At 37.6% G+C, this 22,333-nt stretch overlaps 1 protein-coding gene across 2 annotated transcripts in view; it reads left to right on the top strand.

Annotated features, from left to right (window-relative positions):
- ATAD2B (ATPase family AAA domain containing 2B) overlaps positions 1–22,333 on the top strand; it is a 180,800-nt gene that overhangs the window by 81,715 nt on the left and 76,752 nt on the right. For both annotated transcript variants that reach the window (XM_012497764.2, XM_003270569.2), the window contains exons 14-15: positions 12,442–12,601; positions 17,565–17,655. In XM_012497764.2, the coding sequence (XP_012353218.1) occupies positions 12,442–12,601; positions 17,565–17,655 (251 nt within the window). The remainder of the gene's footprint in view (positions 1–12,441; positions 12,602–17,564; positions 17,656–22,333) is intronic.

Below are 22,333 nucleotides of genomic sequence, written 5' to 3'. Positions count from 1 at the left end.
TGTGATCCTCCCGCCTCGGCCTCCCAAAGTGCTGGGATTACAGGCATGAGCCACCGCGCCCAGCCACTTTTTGAATTTTTAGTAGTGATAAGGTTTCACCATGTTGCCTAGGCTAGTCTCAAACTCCTGGGCTCAAGCGATCTGCCCACCTCACCCTCCTGCGTCCGGCCAAAACAGCTTTATTGAGGTATATTTATATGTCATAAAATTTGCTCATTTCAAGTGTATAGTTTAGTAATTTTTAGAATACCTCAACAAAGTGGTACAACTATTGATATAAATCAATTTTAGAACATCTTTCTACCCCTAATAAGATCCAGCATGAGGTGGGGTGCAGTTACTCATGCTTGTAATTCCAGCATTTTGAGAGGCTGAGGCAGGCAGATCGCTTGAGCCCAGGAATTTGAGACCAGCCTGGCCAACATAGTGAAACCCAGTCTCTGCAAAAACTACAAAAATTAGCTGGGTGTGGTGGTGCACGCCTGTGGTCTCAGATACTCGGGAGGTTGAGGTGGGAGGATTGCCTGAGCCTGGGTGGTCAAGGCTGCAGTGTGCTTTGATTGTGCCACTGCGCTCTAGCCTGGGTGAGAGAGTGAGACACTGTTTCAAAAAAAAAAAAAAAAAAAAAAAAAATCCAGCATGCCCAATTACAGTAAATTCCTTTTCCTGCCTACAGCCAACCACTAATCTAATCTCTGTATAGACTGGCCTTTTCTAGACATTTTGTATTATTAAAATCATATACTATGTGGTTTCTTGTGTCTGACTTTTTTTGCTAAGTATAATGGTTTTGAGGAACATCCATGATATAATACGGGTTAGTATTTTGTTCTTTTTTATTGCTGAACAGTATTCTTATTGTATGGCTATACAACACACTGGACGGACATTTAGGTTGTTTCCAGTTTGGGCTATTATGAATACTACTATGAACGCTCAATGCAAGTGTTTGTGTAGAACATATATTTTTTATCGCTCTTGGGTAGAGATAAGGAGTGAAACTGCTAGGCAGGATGGTAGTTTTATGTTTAACGTTTGAGAACTTAGCCTTTGTTTTTGAAGAGTATTTTCTCTGGGTATAGAATTTGAAGTTGACACTTTTTTCTTTTTCTTTCCATACTTTAAAGATGTTGGTCTTCCTTCTTCTTATTTGTATTGCTTCAGTAATGAATTCTGCTTTTATTTCTATTTTTGTTTCTTTGTATGTAATGTATCTTTTTTCTGGGTACATTTAATTTTTTTTTCCTTCTTCACTGGTTTTGTGCGATTTAATGATATATCTTGGTGGAGTTTTCTCCCCTTTTCTCATTCTTGGATTGAGCTTCTTGGGTGTGTTTTTCATCAAACTTGTAAAGTTTTTGGCCACTATTTCTTCATTGTTTTTTCTGTCCTCCCCACCTCCTGTCTCCTCTTTCCTTTTGGGCCTCTAATTACACATATGTTAAGTTTCTTGATGTTGTCCCATAGTTTGCTGAAACTTTGTTAATTTTGCTTCAAATTATCTTTTCTGTGTTTCATTTTGGTTAGTTTCTGTTGCTGTGACTTTTAGTTCACTAATCTTTTCTTTTGAAATGTCTAATCTGCTATTAATCCTATTCATTATGTTTTTGCCTCATGTTTTTGTTTTCATCTATCTCTATATATATATATATATATAATTTTTCAATATCTGGAATATAGTTATAATGCCTACTTTAATGTCTTTGTCTGCCAATTCTAATATTGTATTTCTGGGTTAGTTTTATTTTATTGATTTTTCTCATTACGGATTGTGTTTTCCTGTTTCATTGCATGCTTTGCAATATTTATTGGATGCCAGATGTAAATTTTACCTTGTTGAGTGCTAGCTGTATTACTGTAAGTAGATATTCTTGAACTGGTTTTGTTGTGTTTTGTTTTGTTTTTTTCCTTTTGAGACACAGTTAGTCTACTTGAAAACAGTTTGATTCTTTGGAATCTTGCTTTGAAAATTTGTCAGCTGGGCGCAGTGGCTCACACCAGTAATCCCAGCACTTTGGGAGGCCGAGGCGTGTGTATCACCTGAGGTCAGGAGTTTGAGACCAGCCTGGCCAACATGGTGAAACCTTGCCTCTACTAAAAATACAAAAAATTAACTGGGCATGGTGGTGGGTGCCTGTAATCCCACCTACTTGGGAGGCTGAAGCGAGAGAATCACTTGAACCTGGGAAGTGGGGGTTGCGGTGAGCTGAGATGACGCCACTGCACTCCAGCCTGGGTGACAGAGTGAGACTCTGTCTCAAAAAAACAAAAACAAAAACAAAAACAAAAAAAAGGATTTGTGATATGGATCTTGAGTAGCCCTGAGTGTAGGACTAATTATTCCCTGCTACTGATGCAGTATCATTTTGTGTATTCATGGGCAATGACCTTTGAATCATGAGGTTTACCAGTTCGGCAGGTGGGAACTGGCACTATTCCTGGCTCTCTGTGAGTGTAGAGTACTCTTATTTCTAGTTCTTCTGAGTGTTTTTTTCCCTAAGCCTTGGGTAGTTTCATCACATGTATGCACTGATTGGTATTTAATTGAAGAGCTGAGGAGTTTTGTGCACATTTCCTGAGTTTTCTTTCTGTGGAGCAGTCTCCTCTGTGGTACTCTTTCCTGTAGACTCTAGTTGTCTTGGTCTCCCTGGAATCTCAACTCCGACTCTTCCACTTAGTGAGTTAGCCGGCCTCTGCCAGGATTCCATCTGCCTGCATCACAGCCTGTAATTGGAGAGCCATTAATTAGATTGTTGTTCCCACATTTTGTAATATTTGGGTTTTCTCTTGCTGCTTTCAGTATCTTGCTCTGTATCTTTTACTTTCAGCAGTTTAGCCATGACATGCCTCTGTGTGGCTTTCTTTGTGTTTATTCTGATTTTGTATCTACAAATTTGTCATTTTTCAGTCTTGTTTTCACCTTGGATAATTTTTGTCTGTCTTTAGTCAATCTTCACTTATTTTTGTTTTGTCATGTCCATTTGGTTATGTTCATCCAACACATTTTTTTATTTCAGAAATTGTATTTTTTAGTCCTAGGACTTACATTTGATTGTTTTTCATTGTTTCTGTTTTTCCAGTGTGATTTTCATGCATTTAAGCATGTTGTATTTTATTTAATTGAGCTTCGTTATAATAGTTGCTTTAAAATTCTGTTATGTTAGCTTCAACATTTGGTTTATCTCATGTTGGAGCCACTTGGTTTTCTTTTCTCTTGAGAATGTGTTCTTTTTATTGGTTCTTAATTTGTTGGGCAGTTTTGGATTGTGTCCTGGATATTATTATTGTTAGTTTTTGGAGACTCTGGATTCTGTTATTTTTATTTTGTGAGCCACATTTCCTTTTTCTTAGGATACAATTTTCTGAATTAGGCTTGAAATGCATTCAGTTTCTTAACTGGGAGCTTTGATCTCCTTTCAGACCTTTTGTCTTTGGCTAGATCCTTTGAGTCTGCTCCCTGCTTTGTTGTTCAGGACCAGCTAGAGATCTGGGTAGACTGTTTGGGGTGTCCTTACTAGCTCTTGCCCTTTTGTGGCCCCCCTTATTCTTCAATATTGATAACTTCCTACCTTCTCTTTTCTAGACTCTTGTGCTGAAAAGTTAATAAGGCACCCCCCCCAACCCCTGTTGAATATTCTCTCTCCCCATCACTGCAGTTAGTCCCAGACTAAAAGCTAGAGAGAAGGAAACTTACTTTTTCTTCTCCAAGTGACCATGAACTCCCACCGTGTTTCCATTCTCTGAGTGACCATGAACTCCCCCCGGAACCCATCTGTCTCTGTTTACTCACCAGAAATGTCAGGTATATATTCATGTATTATAATGCATAGGCTTTGTAGTTGTTTTTTGAGGGGTGCTCTGATTAGGTCTTTATTATAACCTGCAAGTAGAACTCTTGGTTATCCAGTATGCAGGTTTGAATTTCTAGAGTAATCATTAGTAAAATAGAAATGTAATGTGTAGTTCCTAAACTATTAGTGGGGGAAAATAGAATAATTTTTAAAAGTCAATCCAAAAGCAATCAAGAAGAGAAGTGAGGGAAATCATATAACCGATGGGGAAAATAGCACAAAATATGATTATAGATTTAAACCCAAATATATCAATAATGACCTGAAATATAAGGGGAGTAAACGTTCTTGTTAAAAGACAAAGATTGTCAGATTGGCAAAAAACAAAATATAATGATGTTTTGTTTATAAGTGAGACATCTACATGTAAGGATACAAAAAGGTTCAAAGTAAAATAGTGGAAAGAAATAGCACAAAAACAAACATTCATAGCAGCATTATTCACACTAGCCCAAAAGTAGAAATAACCCAAATGTCCATCAACTGATGAATAGGTAAATGAAATGTGATATATCCTTACAATGAAATATTATTCAGCCTTAAAAAGGAATGAATTTCTGGATGGGTGTGGTGGCCTCATGCTTGTAGTTCCAGCAGTTTGGGAGGCCAAGGTGGGAGAATTGCTTGAGCCTAGGAGTTTGAGGTCAGCCTGGGCAACATAACTAGAAGCTGTCTCTACAAATAATAAAAAAATTAGCTGCGTGTCATGGCCTGTGTCTCTGGTCCCACCTACTCAGGAGGCTGAGATGGGAGGATTGCTTGAGCCTAGGAGGTCAAGGCAGTAGTGTGTTGTGATAATACTACTGTACTCCAGCCTGGGCAACAGAGTGAGACCCCATCCCTCCACAAAGAAAAGAAAAGAAAAGAAAAGAAAAATTCTGACACATGCCACATCATGGATGAATCTTGAAGACATTATGTTATAAGGAATAAGCCAGACACAAAAGGCCACATATTGTATGATTCTGTTTATATGAAATGTCCACAATAGTTAAATCCATTAAATAGTGTAAAATTATATCACGTAAATACTAACAGTTGGTATTGCTACATTAATTTTAGACAAAATAGACCATAAGTCAGAAAGCATTACTGTGCATATAAAAAAGAAATCTTATAATGATAAAAGATTCAGTTTACTAGAAGATATAACAATTAGGCCGGGCATGGTGGCTCATGCCTGTAATCCCAGCACTCTGGGAGGCTAAAGGTAGAAGGATCATTTGAGCCCAGGAGTTCAAGACCAGCCTGGGCAACATAATGAGAACCCATCCGTACACACAAAAAAAAAAATAGCCATGCGTGATAGTGCATGCCTGTCCTATCACTGTCCTATCACTATCAGTAGCCCTTATGTACTCAGGAGGCTGAAGTAGGAGGATTGCTTGAGCCTGGGTGGTCGAGGCTGCAGTGAACCATGATCGTGCCACTGCACTCCATCCTGGGTGACAGAGTGAGACCCTGTCTTAAAAGTAACAATTTAAAATCTACACTTCTCTAATAACCATAGTTCAAACTATGTAAAACAAAAATTGACAGAACTACGAGGTAGAAGAGTCAAATTGATCATTGTGGGAGAGATCCTGTACATCTCTCAGTAATTGATAGATCAGGCTCAGCAAAAAAATCATTTAATGGTCTACAGATTAATTTGAGCCACCACATTTCAGGAATCTGATCTAATGGGCATACTTATCTAAGATAAATGTAGAATGGACACTCTTTTCAAACATATACCATATTTATGAAAATTGATCATATAATGTGCCTTAAAGCACATTTTAACTAATTTTCTAAAGTTTGGTGATATACAAAACAGAAAAATAACAAAAAGCAAATAATTTTATGTTCATAATTAAGAACTATAGCTCTAAAGTCTAAATGACCTGTGTTGTAAAGACAAAAATCATAGCCAACAATATGTGAACTGAAAACAAAGATATAGTAGAAATCAAGAAGGCCAAAAGTTGGTTCTTTGAAAAAAACTAATAAAGTTGGTTCTTTGAAAAAACTGACAAGCCTCTGGCATGCTTGGTCATGATAAAAAGAAGACAGATAAGCAGTATTAGGAAAGCAAAATGTAATGTTTTGGTTTTTTTAGACATCAAAGGTTAAGAGCATAAAGGCCTAAGCTTAAGAGGTGAAAGGAGAACTTTTAGAAAAAACGTAGGGGAAAATCTTTATGACTTGTATGTTAATGTTTATAGCAGGTTTTTTGTAATACCCCAGAACTGAAAACAATCCAGGTGGCCATCAACATGTGAATGGATAAACAACATGTGAATGGATAAAAAATGATGGAATATTACTTAGCAGTTAAAAAGAATAAACTATTATCAAACCAGTAACATGGATGAATCTCAGAATATGCTGAATGCAAGAATCTAGGAATAAAAAGAGTACTTACTGTATGATCCCATGTATATAAAATTTTAAGTAATGCAAAGTAATCTGTAGTGACAGAATACAGATGAATGGTTCCCTAGGGGTTGGGTAAAGGAGGCCAAGGAGGGTCTAAGGAGTATGAGGAAGAACATAATGGATATGTTAACTTATTTTAGTTGTGGTGATGGTTTCACAGGGTATACATACTTCAAAACTTATCAAAATGTATACTTTAAATATGTGCAGGGTTTTGTATGTCAATTATACCTTCATAAAACTTGGTATGAGAAAATTCATTGGAAACTAGTCTCACTTGTGAACATGTATAAAAATCCTAAACAGATTGGTAGAGCTTTACATCAGGAAGATATAAAAAGGATAATATGACTAAATTGATTTTATTTCAAATATACAAGGTTTATTTAATATGAGGGAAGTCAGTTAATGTTAATTTATCACATTTTCATATTAGAGAAAAATCAAGATGATCACCTCAATAGATGTGGAAGAAATGTTTAATAAAATTCAATGTTTAGTCATAATAAAGTCTTCATCTTACAGAACAAGGAATATAAAGTATTTCCTTAAAGGTAGCTACAGAAAAACTTACAACAAACAGACTTAATGTTCAAACGTGAAATCTTTTCTTATAATATGGGGAATGTGACAAGCATGTTTGTTTTGCTATGAACACTTCTGACCAATACTGTTCTATAGATTGCAGTCAGTGTAGTCTGGTAAGACAAAGCTATACAAGATACACATATTGAAGAGGAAGAAACAGTACTCTTATCATTTGTAGATGATGCAATTATGTATGTAGGAATTGCAAAGTAATCTGTAGATAGATGCTAAGAAGGTTAGACCAATCAATATAAACATAAATTTTGTATTTTTGTTGCTAGTAATTGTGTAAAAATGAAAAGTTACTGTTTGCAATCTCATTAGCAAAAAGTTTCTATGAGTAAGTCTAAGAAGTCTCATGTTACATTTATACAGAAAATATTAAAACTTGATTGGCAAACATTAAAGATTAAATAAATGGAAAGAAATATTTTTCAATTATCTTTTCTTCTATAAGGTGGGAGCACTTGCTCTACTAGTTATTAAGGCCTCTTAGGGTTAAGAAAATTTGATATTGGCAGAAGACTAGACAAATAGATGAATGGAATGGAGCCCAGAGCCATAAATAAATGCACACACATATGGATGCCTAATTTATGGTAAAACAGGCAGTGCAGATGCTGTTGGGAAAAGATGACCTTTTCTATAAATAATGCTGGGAAAATTGGATATCTCTTTGGTGGGAAAAAAACCTGGATTCCTCTACACACCATACAAAACAATTCATTTCATTGGATTTTAGATGTGTATTTGAAAGGTGAAACAACACTTTTAGAAGATAACGTAAGAGAGAGAATTTGAGACAAGCAAGTAGGCCTTGAATATTGCGTCAAATAGTTTGGACTTTTAATTTCCCTACATTAATAGGAGTTGCTAAAGGATTTTGATCCAAGGGTTGGCCATTCAGATTTTTTTTTTTTTGAGACGGAGTCTTGCTCTGTCGCCCAGGCTGGAGTGCAGTGGTGCGATCTCGGCTCACTGCAACCTCCACCTCCCGGGTTCACGCCATTCTCCTGCCTCAGCCTCTCCGAGTAGCTGGGACTACAGGCGCCCGCCACCACGCCTGGCTAATTTTTTTTTTTTTTTGTATTTTTGGTAGAGACGGGGTTTCACCGTAGTCTCGATCTCCTGACTTCGTGATCCACCCGCCTCGGCCTCCCAAAGTGCTGGGATTACAAGTGTGAGCCACCGCGCCCGGCCTTTTTTTTTTTTAAAGACAACTTTTGGTATAATTTAAGTTAGATTTTAATTCTGTTTCTGGCCCTGTCTGAGACTTTATCATCTGAAGACTTTTCAGTTACAAGACACTTAAAAATGCAGATAAATTCCAACAAACACTTGAAATGACAATCTGTAATTGGAAGATACTAAGGAAAGATTGGAGGTTAAATATGAATTTATATTTGAGGCTACTTATACTCCCCACCACCTTTATATCTTGAATGAGAAACCTAGGTCACTAATTTTCAGTTATTCATTTTGAAAAGAAGAATCACACATCCTTCCTTCACACATACACTGGGTATCTAGCATTTTGATTCCGCTTATAGATTTTGGAAACACAGCTAGAGCAGTGTGTTTGGGAAGGAGAATGATTTCTTTAACATGTTGAACATATTGGAGAAGTTATTTTAGGCAAGTGTTAGCAATAAGAGTAAAGGAATAGAAATGAGAGCAGTTGGAAAACACTAGAAAGAACATTGTTACTAGAACTACAGTTTCTGTTATAATTAGACATGAAACACTTATATTCAGAAATGTTTAAGTCATTTTTTAAAAACTACTCTAAAATATGCAGAAAATAATTTTGAGTTCAACATAAAGTGGTAGCCATTCTAAAGGAATTGTCCAAAGGTATAACGATAATATAAATCTAATATAAAAGAAACTGAACGTCATATACATTTCCAGACATTAAAACCCGCCTAGATTGCTGTCTATTAAAAACAAACTATTGTATTTTTTCTTCTTAAGAAAAACAGCTTTATTGAGATACAGTTCACAGTGATGGCAGTGGCAGGCCATGTGGAGTGGCCACTGTCATCATGCCTGCTGTATTAGGGAGGTGTAGCCGGGGCTGCACATTCCACAGAGCTGGTGAAAGCCGGGGACAAGTGGGAATCCCATCCCTTTTGAGTCGGTGGGATGGGAGCTCCCCGGCTGCAGCTGCAGCCACCCAAGTTATGGCTGTGGACCCGGGCCTCCCTCTGCTCTTGCGGGGGCCTGGGAGCAGGCAGGGGTCCTGCCCTCCTGGGTGCAGCTACAGCTGCCCAAGTCATGGCTGTGGAGCCTGGCATTCCTGCACTCTGGGAGGCCTGGGAAGGCCTCCCCTGTCTCCGCAGGCTCAGAGGTGTCTGCTTCCACTGCCTGGCCTCTCCCCACTCCCACACCCGCTGTGATCTTGGAGCAAGGTTGGGGCCAAGCCTGGGTGTTGTTGCAGCCTGGCTGGTTGTGCTCACTCTTGGGGTTAGTGCTACATGCCAACCCCCTGCTGCCTCAGCCCCCTCCAGACTTTGGGTGCCGATGAGCATGGGAGGGAAGCTGAGCGGGTGGCTGAGGGCAGCTTGGCACTGGCCTGCAGGTGCCCCACTGGCCTGCAGGTGCCCCTTGGGCACCATAAATGGCAGCAGGAGGCAGACAAGGCTCCTAGGCAGAAGGGGGTGGGTCCCTGGTGAGACCCGCCTTCAGGCTAGGGAGGGCCTGAAGGTTGGCCGGGCTGCCAGTCCCACAGACTGGAGTGGGAACTTGTGGTGCCTTTTCTGGGCCTGCCCATGGCCACCCCATGGACCAATTGGTGTGTACTTCCTTCCCTCTGAGTCCCATAAAAGCCCCGGCTCAGCCAGAGCTCAGTGGACATCAGGAGGACCAACTTCAGAGAGGAGCTACCCCCTCCAGGGCCACCTCTCTGCTGAGAGCTGCAGGTGTCAGGATGACCAGCTGCAGAGAGGAGCTACCCACTCCAGGACCTCCTCTCTGCTGAGAGCTGAACACTCAACATGACTACCTGCCTGTAGAGAGGAGCTGCCCACTCCAGGATCTCCTCTGAGCTATTCTGTCACTCAATAAAGCTCCTCTTCACCTTGCTCACCCTCCACTTGTCTGCATACCTTGTTCTTCCTGGACGCAGGACAAGAACTCGGGACCTGTCAGATGGCAGGGGTGAAAGAGCTGTAATACAAACAGGGCTGAAACATGCCCCTTGCTCACCATTTTGTGGGTGAAGTGGAGAGAAGAGCTGCATCCCTTCAGGGAGCCCAGGCCTGGGAGCTCCCCGAGCCAGGGCTGTGACTTTGGGGCCCTGCAGTTCCTGGAGTCTCCAAGCTTCCAGGTACCACCATGTTCCCCAGTGGCAGCTGTAGAAGCTGCTTGCAGTGTGCCTGGTCCAGCCACAGCCTCACAGAGAGCCAGCACCTGTGCCAGCACCTGGAGCTGCCCGCCATGGTGCAGCAGCCGGCATGCCAGACTGTGCGCAGTGGCTGGACCTCACACTTGCTCATTCAAACACCCCTTGCTGCCCCATGCCTGGCTTGCCCCTGGCAGGCACGGGATACAGGCTGGTAGTGTGAGTCAGGTCGAGCGCAGTCAGGTCGAGTGGGTGGAATGAGCCCAGCAGGTCTAAGCAAAACTGAGGCAGAGGCACTATCAGCCACAGAGGTTTCCAGCCAGAAAAGCGACCCTGACAAGGACCCCATAATAACAGCTGTACAGTTCACTCATTTTTGTTTTTTTTTTTTAAGACGGAGTTTTGCTCTTGTCACCCAGTCTGGAGTACAATGGTGCGACTTCAGCTCACTGCAGCCTCCACCTCCTGGGTTCAAGCGATTCTCCTGCCTCAGCCTCCCAAGTAGCTGGGATTACAGGCGCCTGCCACCGTGCCTAGCTAAATTTTGTGTTTTTAGTAGAGATGGGGTTTCACGATGTTGGCCAGGCTGGTCTCGAATTCCTGACCTCAGACGATCCACCCGCCTCAGGCTCCCAAAGTGCTGGAATTACAGGCGTGAGCCACCGTGCCCAGCTCAGTTCACTTATTTAAACTGCATAGTTCAGTGACTTTCAGTATATTTACAAAGTTGTGTAACCATCACTACAGTCAATTTTAGAACATTTTCATCACCCCAGAAACCTTAAACCCTTTAGCCATCACTCCCAACCTTCCCCTCATCCTTCCAAGCTCCAGGCAACTTCTAATATACTTTCTTTTTCTATAGATTTGCCTGTTTGGGATATCTTGTGTAAATGAAATCATATAATATGTGGCCTTTTGTGTCTAGCTTCCTTAGCAAAGTGATTCCAAGATTCATCCATGTTGTTGTAGCTGTTTGTACTTCATTTATTTTTATTGAGGAATACTATTCCATTGTATGGATATACCACATTTATTCTATTTATTTATCAGTTGATGGACATTTGGGTTTCTTCCATTTTTTGGCTATTATGAAAAGTACTGCTGTGAACATTAGTGTAAAAGTTTTTTTGTGGACATTGCTGGATCATTTGGCAACTCTTATGTTTAACAGAGGTACTGCAATACTCTTTTTCCAAAGAGGGACATCATTTTACATTCCCACCAATCAGTCAGTGTATGAGTGTTCCAACTTCTCTACATCCTCATCAAAAGCTGTTAATTATCTGTCTGTCTGATTATAGTCATACTGGTGGTTTTGAAGTGGCATCTCATTTGGTTTAATTTCCTTATGCTTAATGACTATTGATGTGGTTTTGTATATCGTCTTTGGAGAAATGTCTATACAAATTTTTTGCCTAATTTTTTAAAAATATTTTTTGTTCTTAGAGATGGGGTCTCACTATGTTCCCCAGGCTGATCTCAAACTCCTAGGTTCAAGCAATCTGCCCGCCTCGGCCTCCCAAAGCGCCTGGCCCTTTTGCCTACTTTTAAATTTTATTATTTGTCTTTGTATTGTTTAGTTGTTCAGTTGTAATTGTTCATTTTATATATATTATCAAATATATGATTTACAAATATTCTTAGGTTATATTTTTACTTTCCTGATAGTATCCTTTGAAACAGAAAAGTTTTTAATTTTGATGAAGTCCATTTTTTTTTGATTGCCAAGGTTTAGGTGTCTACTATATTTTCTGAATGCCTTTGAAAATAATTTTTGTAAATCACTCCATCCTGCATTAAAATATAATCATGCTACAGTTATTTTGTTAGCATTAAAGACTGATAAGCCGGGTACTGTGGCTCACGTCTGTAATCCCAGCACTTTGCGAGGCCGAGGCAGGTGGATTGCCTGAGGTCAGGAGTTCGAGACCAGCCTGACCAATATAGTGAAACCCCGTCTCTACTAAAAATACAAAAATTAGCTGGGCGTGGTGGCATGTGCCTGTAGTCCCAGCTACTTGGGAGGCTGAGGCAGGAGAATTGCTTCAACCCGGGAGGCAGAGATTGCAGTGAGCCGAGATCGCACCACTGCCCTCCAGCCTGGGCAACAGGGTGACATTCCGTCTCAAAAAAAAAAAAAAAAAAAAAAAAAGAAAGAAAGACTGATAAAATTATTGTAAGCAGCGGTGTTTACAATTCTTTTTTTTAAAATTTTGCCTGAAAATTATTTTACAGCTCTATAGTATCAACCCTCCTTGCTCTTATGGATGGATTAGATAATAGGGGTGAAATTGTTGTTATTGGTGCTACAAACAGACTTGACTCTATAGATCCTGCACTCAGGAGACCTGGTCGTTTTGACAGAGAATTCCTCTTCAACCTGCCTGATCAAAAGGTAAGAGTTTTTGTTTTCAATATGTTAGCATTTATATGTAATTCTACTATAAGGCATATGTTCTGAGGGTGATATTTTATGAATTTTCATTGTTCAGATTTTGTGGTTAAGGATATCTTAGCTAATACTTTAAAAACCTATAATTATGGAACAGTTTTTTTCTATTAACAATTATAAGAAAGTTTATGATTCTTTAGGCAGCAAGAGGAAAGCTCTTGATAGGTCACTGTAGATGCTTACTTGCACTTTAGTTCTCCAGATTGTAGTAACTGTCCTGTATGGCAGTTTATGTGTCCCTAGTTAGCCAAAGTAACTTTATTCTCATAAAATAATGTTTTTATAGAGTATTAGTGGGTTTATGAATAAGGACCCAGTACCCAAATTTTCATAGAAATTGCTATATTTAATTAAAAGCAACAAACTTTATCCATTATGGTATAAAGTTTTTTTTAAAAGAATGTATTAATAATACAGGGCAATGTTTATCATTATGTAAATGTTATATGAAATACAAAGTTTTTTTTTTTTCCAATTCAACTTGAAACTTTTAATATTATTCTTGGTTTGACTAGTATAATCTGACTGGCTTTTCATTAGAAACTCAAATTTGAGAGGAAGAGATACATGCAAAGGAGGTACTGTATGTCAATATGTATAGCTTTGTTTTTGGACCTCTATGTGAAATGCCTGGTTTACATACCTAGATGTGAAAGTCTTAGTGATTTGGACTATATGGAAGACCATAGAGAAACAAAGGCAATGGCTTCCTGTGTAGAGCAGTTCATACCTCAGTTTGACATCAGTCTCCACAGTCACCAGTAGTTGACTCAGATTTGGATTGACAATTCAATTTACAGGCTTTAAATTGGCACCAGGTTTATATAGCTTTGTCAGGACAGGAAACAGCATATACAGCATTATTTTCATTGCCCAAGTGCAGCCTTCAGGAATGTATCAGTGCATATTGGTGTGTTTATTTGTAGCAGATAGGGCTGAAGTAGGTAGTCTACTTCCGCATGGGGAAGCATCAGCTTTTTTGTTTGGGAAATCTAACAACAGTCCAAGCACAGCTTTTATACTCTTCAGTACATGGGGAAATGTGCTTAGTTCTGAGAGACAGCACAGGAAAGCCATTTCCTTGATTTCCCAATTGTCTTCTGTACTATCTTAGCTAAGCAGGCCTCAGAGTCTATATGCCAATGATAGCCCTCACAGTCCAGGTTCAGTTCACACAAATCAAGGGTTTAACAGTAAACAAGATTTAGAACAGCACTGTCTAGTAGAATTTTCTGTGATGATGGAAATGTTCTATTTTGGCATTGTTCTTTGAGCAGCCTGCATTGTGGTAGACACTAGCCACATGTGGCTGTTGAGCACTTAAAATGTGGCTAGTGTGACTAAAGAACTGCATTTTAAATTTTATTTAGTCATAGTTAATTTAAAATTTAAATAAAATGGCATTGTGTGGCTCATGGCTTACTGTATTGCACAGCATGGATCTTGAACATAGTTTTCCACGTTAACTTTCCCTTTCTAACATTTCGAGGAAACAGTTTTGTGAGACTGAAATCTAAATCATTCTTCTCAAGCCTGGGTCTGTGGAAAGGCCTATGCTGGCTGTTTACCTTTTTCCCTTAAATAGTTTTTAAGGTCCTGAGACTAGATGAGATTACCAAGTCTTCTCTCTTACAGAGCAGTCAGTAAGGTAAGAGGAAAACTAAGAGAGTGGAGTGTTCTGGTAGCCAAGTGAAGAGAATGTATCAATGAGGAGGATGTGATTAACCATGTCACATGTTGCTAAGTCCATTCAGCTAAGGACAGAAAATTGGTCATTGTATTTATCATTATGTAGGTTGTCAGTGAATCTGATGAGAACAGTTTCAGTTAGTAGTGGGTGCAAAGGCTTAATTGGAGTGTGTTAGTTCAAGAGAAAATGGGAAGGAATTGGAGGGAGTGAATATAGATATGTTTTAAAAAGAGTTTTTCTGCAAAGGGAAGCAAATAATTTAGGTGATATGATATTGAAGGAAGCAGGGGCAAGATAATGTGTTTCATTGTTTTCAAGATGGAAGAAGTATCTAGTAGAAAAGGGAATTTTTATGTGAAATTGAGAGATGTCCTCAATAGGCAAAAAGTGATAGGATTTAGCATAAAAGTGGCGTGAATGACTTTAGATAGGAGCTGGCTAGTTCATCTGTGACAACAGAGAGAAGACAGAATATTGTTGGCACACATGCTGATGGGTGGACATCTTTGGTGATTAGGATGTGGGGAGTCTGTGGAAGTTTTTTTCTGATTGCTTCAGTTTTCTCAGTGAATCGGGAGGCACGGTCATCAGCAGAGTGTGAAGATGTGCTGTGAAATAGTCTGCTAGGAGAAAGGCATAATGAATGGCCTACGGAAGTATTAAGAGTAGTAATAAGGACCCATTTGGGTCATTAATTTGAAGTGATACCAGTCAGTGTCTCAGTCCTGTGGTTTGTCCAATAGAATATCATGACTCTTGCTATTTGATTAAGTAAAAGATTAATAAAAGTAAATCTTGGTTTCAAATTTTAATAATTTTGTTAACTATTTGCATAAAATAGTACACACCTTCTATATGCAATAATGCTTTTTAATTTCTTATTTTCCTTAATCATCATTTTTATGATTGTTATAAGTAATATATATTTGTATGTGTACTTGTGGATTCTGAAAAATGAGGGGCTTGAATTTGCCTTTGACGTTTAATAGTAGAGGAAGGTACTTGGTATTAGAGGAAGCCCTTTGACTTACTATTCGGTATGCCATATAGAGTAAAATTCATAATGAACAGTTCTTGATTTCTACATTTAAATAATTTTTTCTTCATTCCATGTCTTGTTTTTAGTATGACAAAAGGAAGGTGACTTTGATTGGGTTATATAGGGAAAGAGCATTATTAGGGACCTGAAGATAACTTGCTAACCTTAGATAATTCGTTACTTTAAACCTCTTTTTAGGGAAATGAGAGGATAAGAATGGATCTCTTTTTGGGATATCTTCCAGCATAATTTTTTTTTTACATGTTCTTTATTTTTGAAGGGTCTTCTAATCACCCTTAGCACAGTACCTGTGCTGCTAATGAAGTTTGTATAGATTCTTAATGTCATCTTACAGAATATATATGCTGTTAGGTTGATATTTCTTTTGGACCTTCTTTTTTTAGTATCTGTTCAAGCAGATACTTCAAGTTGGAAGAAAATAAGTGTCATATCATTGCTTTAACTTTCATAGCTGAATGCCTAACTTAGAACTTGGAATTGAAACTGTAGCTATTGATTCCAGATTTTGTCAACTTTTTGAGCAAGATTTATCTTGATGACTTTGAAGTTGTTCTGTTTTGTTGCTGGACCCCAAATTCCTCATCAAGACAGTAAGATGTTATCATCTTGGTTATAATTTACTTTTTCATGTCTCAAGAAGCTTAGATAGCAGTGTTGAGGGAACAAGCATACTCAATTTTTAAAAAGTGTTGTAATTTTCTCCAAAGAAGACAGATGTGAAAACAAAATTCTGATCTTACTGTTGGTGGTGGTTAGTATCAGCTGATTATAGATTCTTATATGTTAGTGTTTTTTTAAGAAAACTATTTTAGGCTGGGCGCGGTGGCTCACGCCTGTAATCCCAGCACTTTGGGAGGCTGAGGCGGGCGGATCACTTGAGGTCAGGAGTTCAAGACCAGCCTGGCCAACATGGTGAAACTCCGTCTCTACTAAAAATACAAAAATTAGCCAGGTGTGGCGGTGGGTACCTGTAATCCCAGCTACTCAGGAGGCTGAGGCACGAGAATCACTTGAACCTAGGAGGCTGAGGTTACAGTGAGTAAGATCACGCCACTGCACTCCAGCCTGGGCGATAGAGCAAGACTCAGTCTCAAAAACAAAAAAACTATTTTAGAAAAATAAATTTCTGTTTGTTTTGGAAGCAAGACGTTAAAATTTTGATTGTGCTATGCAGTCAGATTTAAGCTAGAGAATGCTGAAATCAATGTAAAATTGTTGATAACTCTTTGATCTTTCAATGAATTTAATTGATATTTATTGAAATACCTTGTATTAAATGCCAAAGCATTAACTCACTGACAAAGTAATAATATGCTTGATTTTTTTTTCTCCCTTTGAGACAGGATCTCACTCTTATCACTCAGGCTGGAGTGCAGTGGTGTGATCACAGCACACTGCAGGCCTCGACCTCTCAGGCTCAAGTGATCCTTCCACCTCAGCGTCCTGAGTACCTGAGACCACAGGCGTGCGCCACCATGCCCAATTAATTAAAAAACAATTTTTTTATAGAGACAGGGTGTCACTATGTTGTCCAGGCTAGTCTTGAACTCCTGGACATAAGCGATCCTCCTACCTCAGCATCCCAAACTGCGGGGATTGCAGGTGTGAGCCACCACAACTGGCATGCATGATATTTACTTAAACTTGAATACTTTCCAAATTAAAAACTTTTTTCAAGTTTAAGTTACTTGTTATTTTGCTCATTGTTGATCATAATACCACAAATTCTATGAAATGTAAAGTTTGTTTAAAATTATGACTCTAACTTTTATAACATGAAAGTTTTTTGTTCATATATTTTCAAATAGTAAAAGTGGTATGGTGGAAAAGTGAAGTATGGTTTTGAATTCTAGTCCCAGATGAGTCACTTAGTTGTTATATGCTGCTAGTCAATTTTCTTCACCTTTCACAACATTAAAAGTCTTAGGTTGTGAAACACAGACAAAATCTCTACTACATATCTCCCAGATTTATTGTTGGAATCAGAGTTGATGTAGATAGATGCTAAGGTGTTTAAATTTTTTTAAAAATAAAAATTTTAATGAGATATTGTTTGTCAAAATTTGTTCCACCTAATGTATTTGAGGGATTGATAATATTTTATCTGTACTTTTCTTCTTGGGCAAGATTTTATATATCTGTGCTTTTCATCTTAGGCAAGAAAACACATCTTACAGATCCATACCAGGGACTGGAATCCAAAATTGTCAGATGCATTTTTAGGTGAATTGGCTGAAAAATGTGTTGGTGAGTGTTACTGTTTGAATTCTTTGATTGTCATTGTTTGTTCTGCTCAACCTCCCTTTCCCCTTATTTGGAATGTGAATGAGCATAGTTATGTTTTTGATTGTGCAATAGATTGTCTCTGCCTTTATGTTTTAAAGTTATTTTAACTGTTTCACTTAATGTTTGAGTACTTCTAAATTAGAATTTTAACTGCCATTAGGTGTTTAGTTAACAAAGCTCAATAATAACATGCCTTTCATTGAGTGCTGGGTATCCATAATATTAATACAGGGTCTCCTTTTGAAGATCATTCCCTCTTAGAAATTTTACTAAGAAAAATAAGCTTAAACTTGAGAGAGAAAGGTCCATGTCAAAGCAGGACTGCAGCCTTTTACTTCTACTTTGCAGATTACACAACGGGCTTATTTTCATTCCTGTGGTCTAGAAAGAAGTTGGGTGGGAGAGGTCTTCAAAGAAAATAGTTAATGATATTTGGTAGTAGTTCCCCAAATGTAAAACTTTCCAATTTAAATTTTTCACAGAGTGGAGGATCTCCCCACAGAGTGAATGAACACTACTGTCCTTCTAGGACGTGGTGAGAGTGTTTATCTGCACAGATGATCACACATAGGAGATGGAATTCAGGGTTTTGGCTCTAATTAGGTCTGAAATAAAAAGGAATACAATGTTAGGCAGCTGAATATACACATAGGTATTTCTCCTTCATTCTTTCCCCCTCTTTTGTCTGTTTTCCTCTCATACTCTGAAAAATATAAATGAAAAAAAAAAACCCAATCTTCATGAACTTTTTAAGCATTATGAAGAAATCCCCCAAATAAGTCCACTAACAACAACTTACTTGGGAAAACTTTAAAGTTACCAAAGCCAAAAAGAACAACTTAATTTAAAAAATCATTGTGATCCACCATCAAATAATTAAAACTTAAATAGAACATTAGTCCATTCAGTTAGCTACATCCAAATTATCCTCTTCATCCACAGGGACCTCCATCTCCGAAGCAGCATCCCTCAGCTTTTGAACCACAAAGACCTCGACATCTTCTGGTGAGGAGAAAACGTAAATCTCTCCAGCACTACTTCAGTTTAAGCTTTGCCTGGTATAAGAGAGCATGCGCCAAACACATTTCATGTAAATTTGGCTTGACCTTTGCAAAGCCTTGTGCTGCTTTATGGGAGAGGGTGGTATTTGGTATAAAATCCAGTCTTTTCCCTTTTTGAAAATAGACCCCTTTTATTTATGATGATATTTTACTAGAGTTCAGATCAGACTGGGAAATCTTTGTAGATTTTTCTGTGAATTTGTCACAGAATGATCCTTAACTGAAATAAGCAGAAGTCAAGTTGTCAGATCATTTTGGAAATTCCCTAAGAGATAGGTATTCTAAATTACTTTCTATTATCCTGTCTACCATCTGAAATATTACATACTCTAGTTTAATTCTTCACCCCAAATATTAGAATCTTAGTTTCCTTTTGCATTTCCAAAGATAATACTTCTCATTTTTCCAAGTGATTTTTTTTAGCTTTTAGGCGGTTTCTTAAGTTTTCATGGTATAATTTCTTACAGGACTGATAAATTTCTCTTAACCTTTTTTTCCTCCCCTCTGTGGGGTGGTAGTATGTGTGCAGACTCTGCTTATATACCATTTTCTTCCTGGACAGTGACATAAAAATCCATTATAATTAAATGACTTCTGTTCTTTGTTATGACATTCATTCCATCTGAGAAACCGGTTCACATTAAAAAAAAAAAATCAAATTCAGATCTTCAAACGGGAGTGAAATAGTAATTTTAACTCCATTACAAACTCACTAGTCTGTGTATGCCAAACATGTTTTAACATGAATAGGTTCAGTTCATTGAAATTTATGCCTAATAGAGTATGTAGTCTTGATGAACAGCTGTGAAGATAGCTGACCTTTTGTTAGAGGTTATGGATTTGGTAACTTTTACCTTGAAATTCCCAAGTTCTTAGAGGTTTTTGCATGCATATTGGGTGTGATTTTTGCATAGTGAAAAACTCAACATACATTGATATCAGGAACATTTGCATAAATAGTAGGAAACTTATGATTAATGAAACACTCAATTCTAGTCATATTTTTCTATTCCATTTTCAATGAGAGGGCTAAAACAATGAAAGAGTCTCAATGAAGTGTATATCTTGTGGGCCTTCATTATGTGTGATGCTGTACTTAAAACTTTATAAAATTTTGTTATGACCTTGTTTCTAGTCTAACCTCTTTAGTAGCTGTATTTTCAGTCTTTCAGAACAATTTCTATCTTAATAGCAGTATTCAGGAATGCTCTTTATTTGATATCTAAATGTGTTCACAGAGTATTAGAATTGTAATGGTAGATGTAGTATGGTTATGAAAGGGATGTTTATAATTTCTTTAATATTAACTTTTAACTCCTAAAAGGCTGTAGTATATTTTCAGTATTACTAGAATCATCATATTATTTATTTTCTAAACAAGGACCCTTTGAGAGTGAAAAGATGTGCTATTATGACAGGACAGGAGGCCTAACCAGCACATGTGGTTACCCTAAGTATAACCCATTTAGCCATGGTTATGATGCAGTTTTAAAGTTTTAGAAGGAAGTATGTTAAATCAGTAGTTCTCAATTTTGTGTGTATCAGAATCACGTCTAAAGCTTTCTTGAAATGCACATATGATTTCAAGCCCCCGGAGATTCTGATTCACTGGGTTTATTGTGGGGCTTGGGAATCTGTTTTTTTTTGTTTCAGTTTCAGTGTTTATTCAGATGGATAATCAAGGTGAGAACCACAGATATAAACTGGTAATTCTTACTTATAAGCAAATGTAAAAAAATTTCCTCCTTTATAAGTCTGTTGGTTATAATAATTAATGTGAAAATCTACTTCATTAAATGGGGTCTGTTGATCATTTCTTTGTCTGGAATAAATGAATAAATAATACATTGCTGTTATATATGTAATTAACATGTTATGGCAAACTTAAATGTTATGGGTAACATTTACTACCTACAATGCCTTCTAGCGGCTAATTATTTGTTTTGCCTTAATAGTTTCTGAGTTTTAATTTTTTTAAACTTAGGCTTTTGCACTTAAAATAGGACCATATAGTATGTTCATTAACTGTGTATATCCTTTTAAAGAAGAAATAGAAATGTGATTGTTTATATTGTTTGAAGATGGTAGTATATTCCTTATTTCCTCTGAAATGGAAGACATAATTCACATTCTATAATCATATCCTTAGATTACTTTGTTAACTGTTTATAACTTTGAGCTAGTGTTCTATACATTATTAAATTAATGAAATGGGTGTATATGCAAAAGGAAAAGATAATTTTTTTCCAGGTTTATTCTTTGAGAAATAGAAAATAAAACGAGACACTAGTGGTAAATTTGGTTATCTGAAGAATTATCTGTGAGACAGATCACTGTCATGGAACAATGTTAATGCGTAATCTGCTTATAGTCTTCTGAATTAAGCTCTTCTAGGTCATATTAAGTTTTTCCCTAACTTCGAATAAGTTTTTCTTTGTAATCACCATTTTTAATTCAGTATTTAAGTGTTCTATAAGGTCATTGTGAGGTATAAAAAGATAAATAGGCCAGGTGTGATGGCTCATGCCTATAATACCAGTACTTTGGGAGGGTGAGGCAGGAGGATTGAGGCTAGGAGTTCGAGACCAGCCTGGACAAAGTGAGACCCCTATCTCTACAAAAAAAAAAAAAAAAAGAAAAAAATTAGCCTGATGTGGTGGCACACACTGTAGTCTCAGCTACTCAGCAGGCTGAGGCAGAAGGATTTCTTGAGCCCGGGAAGTCAAGGCTGCAGTGAGCCATGATCACCCAGTGCACTTCAGCCTGGGCAACAGAGTGATATGCTGTCTCCCAAAAATAAAATAAAAATAAACCTGGTATTGTTTGTTGAAGCTTAGTTGGGGTCTAATATTCTATAACTATTGGAATGGTTCCCTCTACTGGCATAACTGATAATTGTGGCCAAATGCAAGTTTAATTGCCAACAGGAAAAACAATATGGCTAGTTTGAGCTTTTCTTCCTTTTCGTGACAAGGATGCAGCAGAGCATGTGTTTTTGTATGTATTTGTTACTCAGATGAATGAAATGACTTAAAAACAGTAGGGCTTGATCTGTTGTTTGATTGTATCATACATTAAACATGGGTAATAAATAATACCTCATGTTGATATAACCCTTAGAATTAGATTATCAGTCATTTTAAACTAAACAAAGAAAGTTAATGTGGAAAATCAGTGGAAATATTTTTAATGTTCTTATTTACTTTAATATATTTGGAACTATCAGATGAATTACAATTTTAAATGATAATTATGGGAGTAACTGAATGTTAATAGTTGGTTGCACTCAGAGTTGGTAGTAGAATAGCTCTGTTTTTGAAGTTTCTGTTTATATACTATTTTATATGTGTTTGGAAGTTAATAATATTAGAAAAAGTCATTTATAAGTGAGTATAATGTCATGAGGACTAACCTAATGATTGGGAATATTGATGAAGGGCTGAAATGAAACTATTATTCTTTTAAAACTTTTTTCTAAAGAAAGTTATACGTTGTAGGCCAGATATGGTGGCTCATGCCTGTAATCCCAGCACTTCAGGGTGCCAAGGCGGGTGGATCACTTGAGCCCAGGAGTTTGA

This window comes from Nomascus leucogenys, chromosome 19 (assembly GCF_006542625.1).
Source record: "Nomascus leucogenys isolate Asia chromosome 19, Asia_NLE_v1, whole genome shotgun sequence".
In the NCBI taxonomy this organism is placed as follows: Eukaryota; Metazoa; Chordata; class Mammalia; order Primates; family Hylobatidae; genus Nomascus; species Nomascus leucogenys.
Note: the sequence above shows the minus strand (reverse complement) of the source record. Positions and strands in the feature narration are given on the sequence as shown.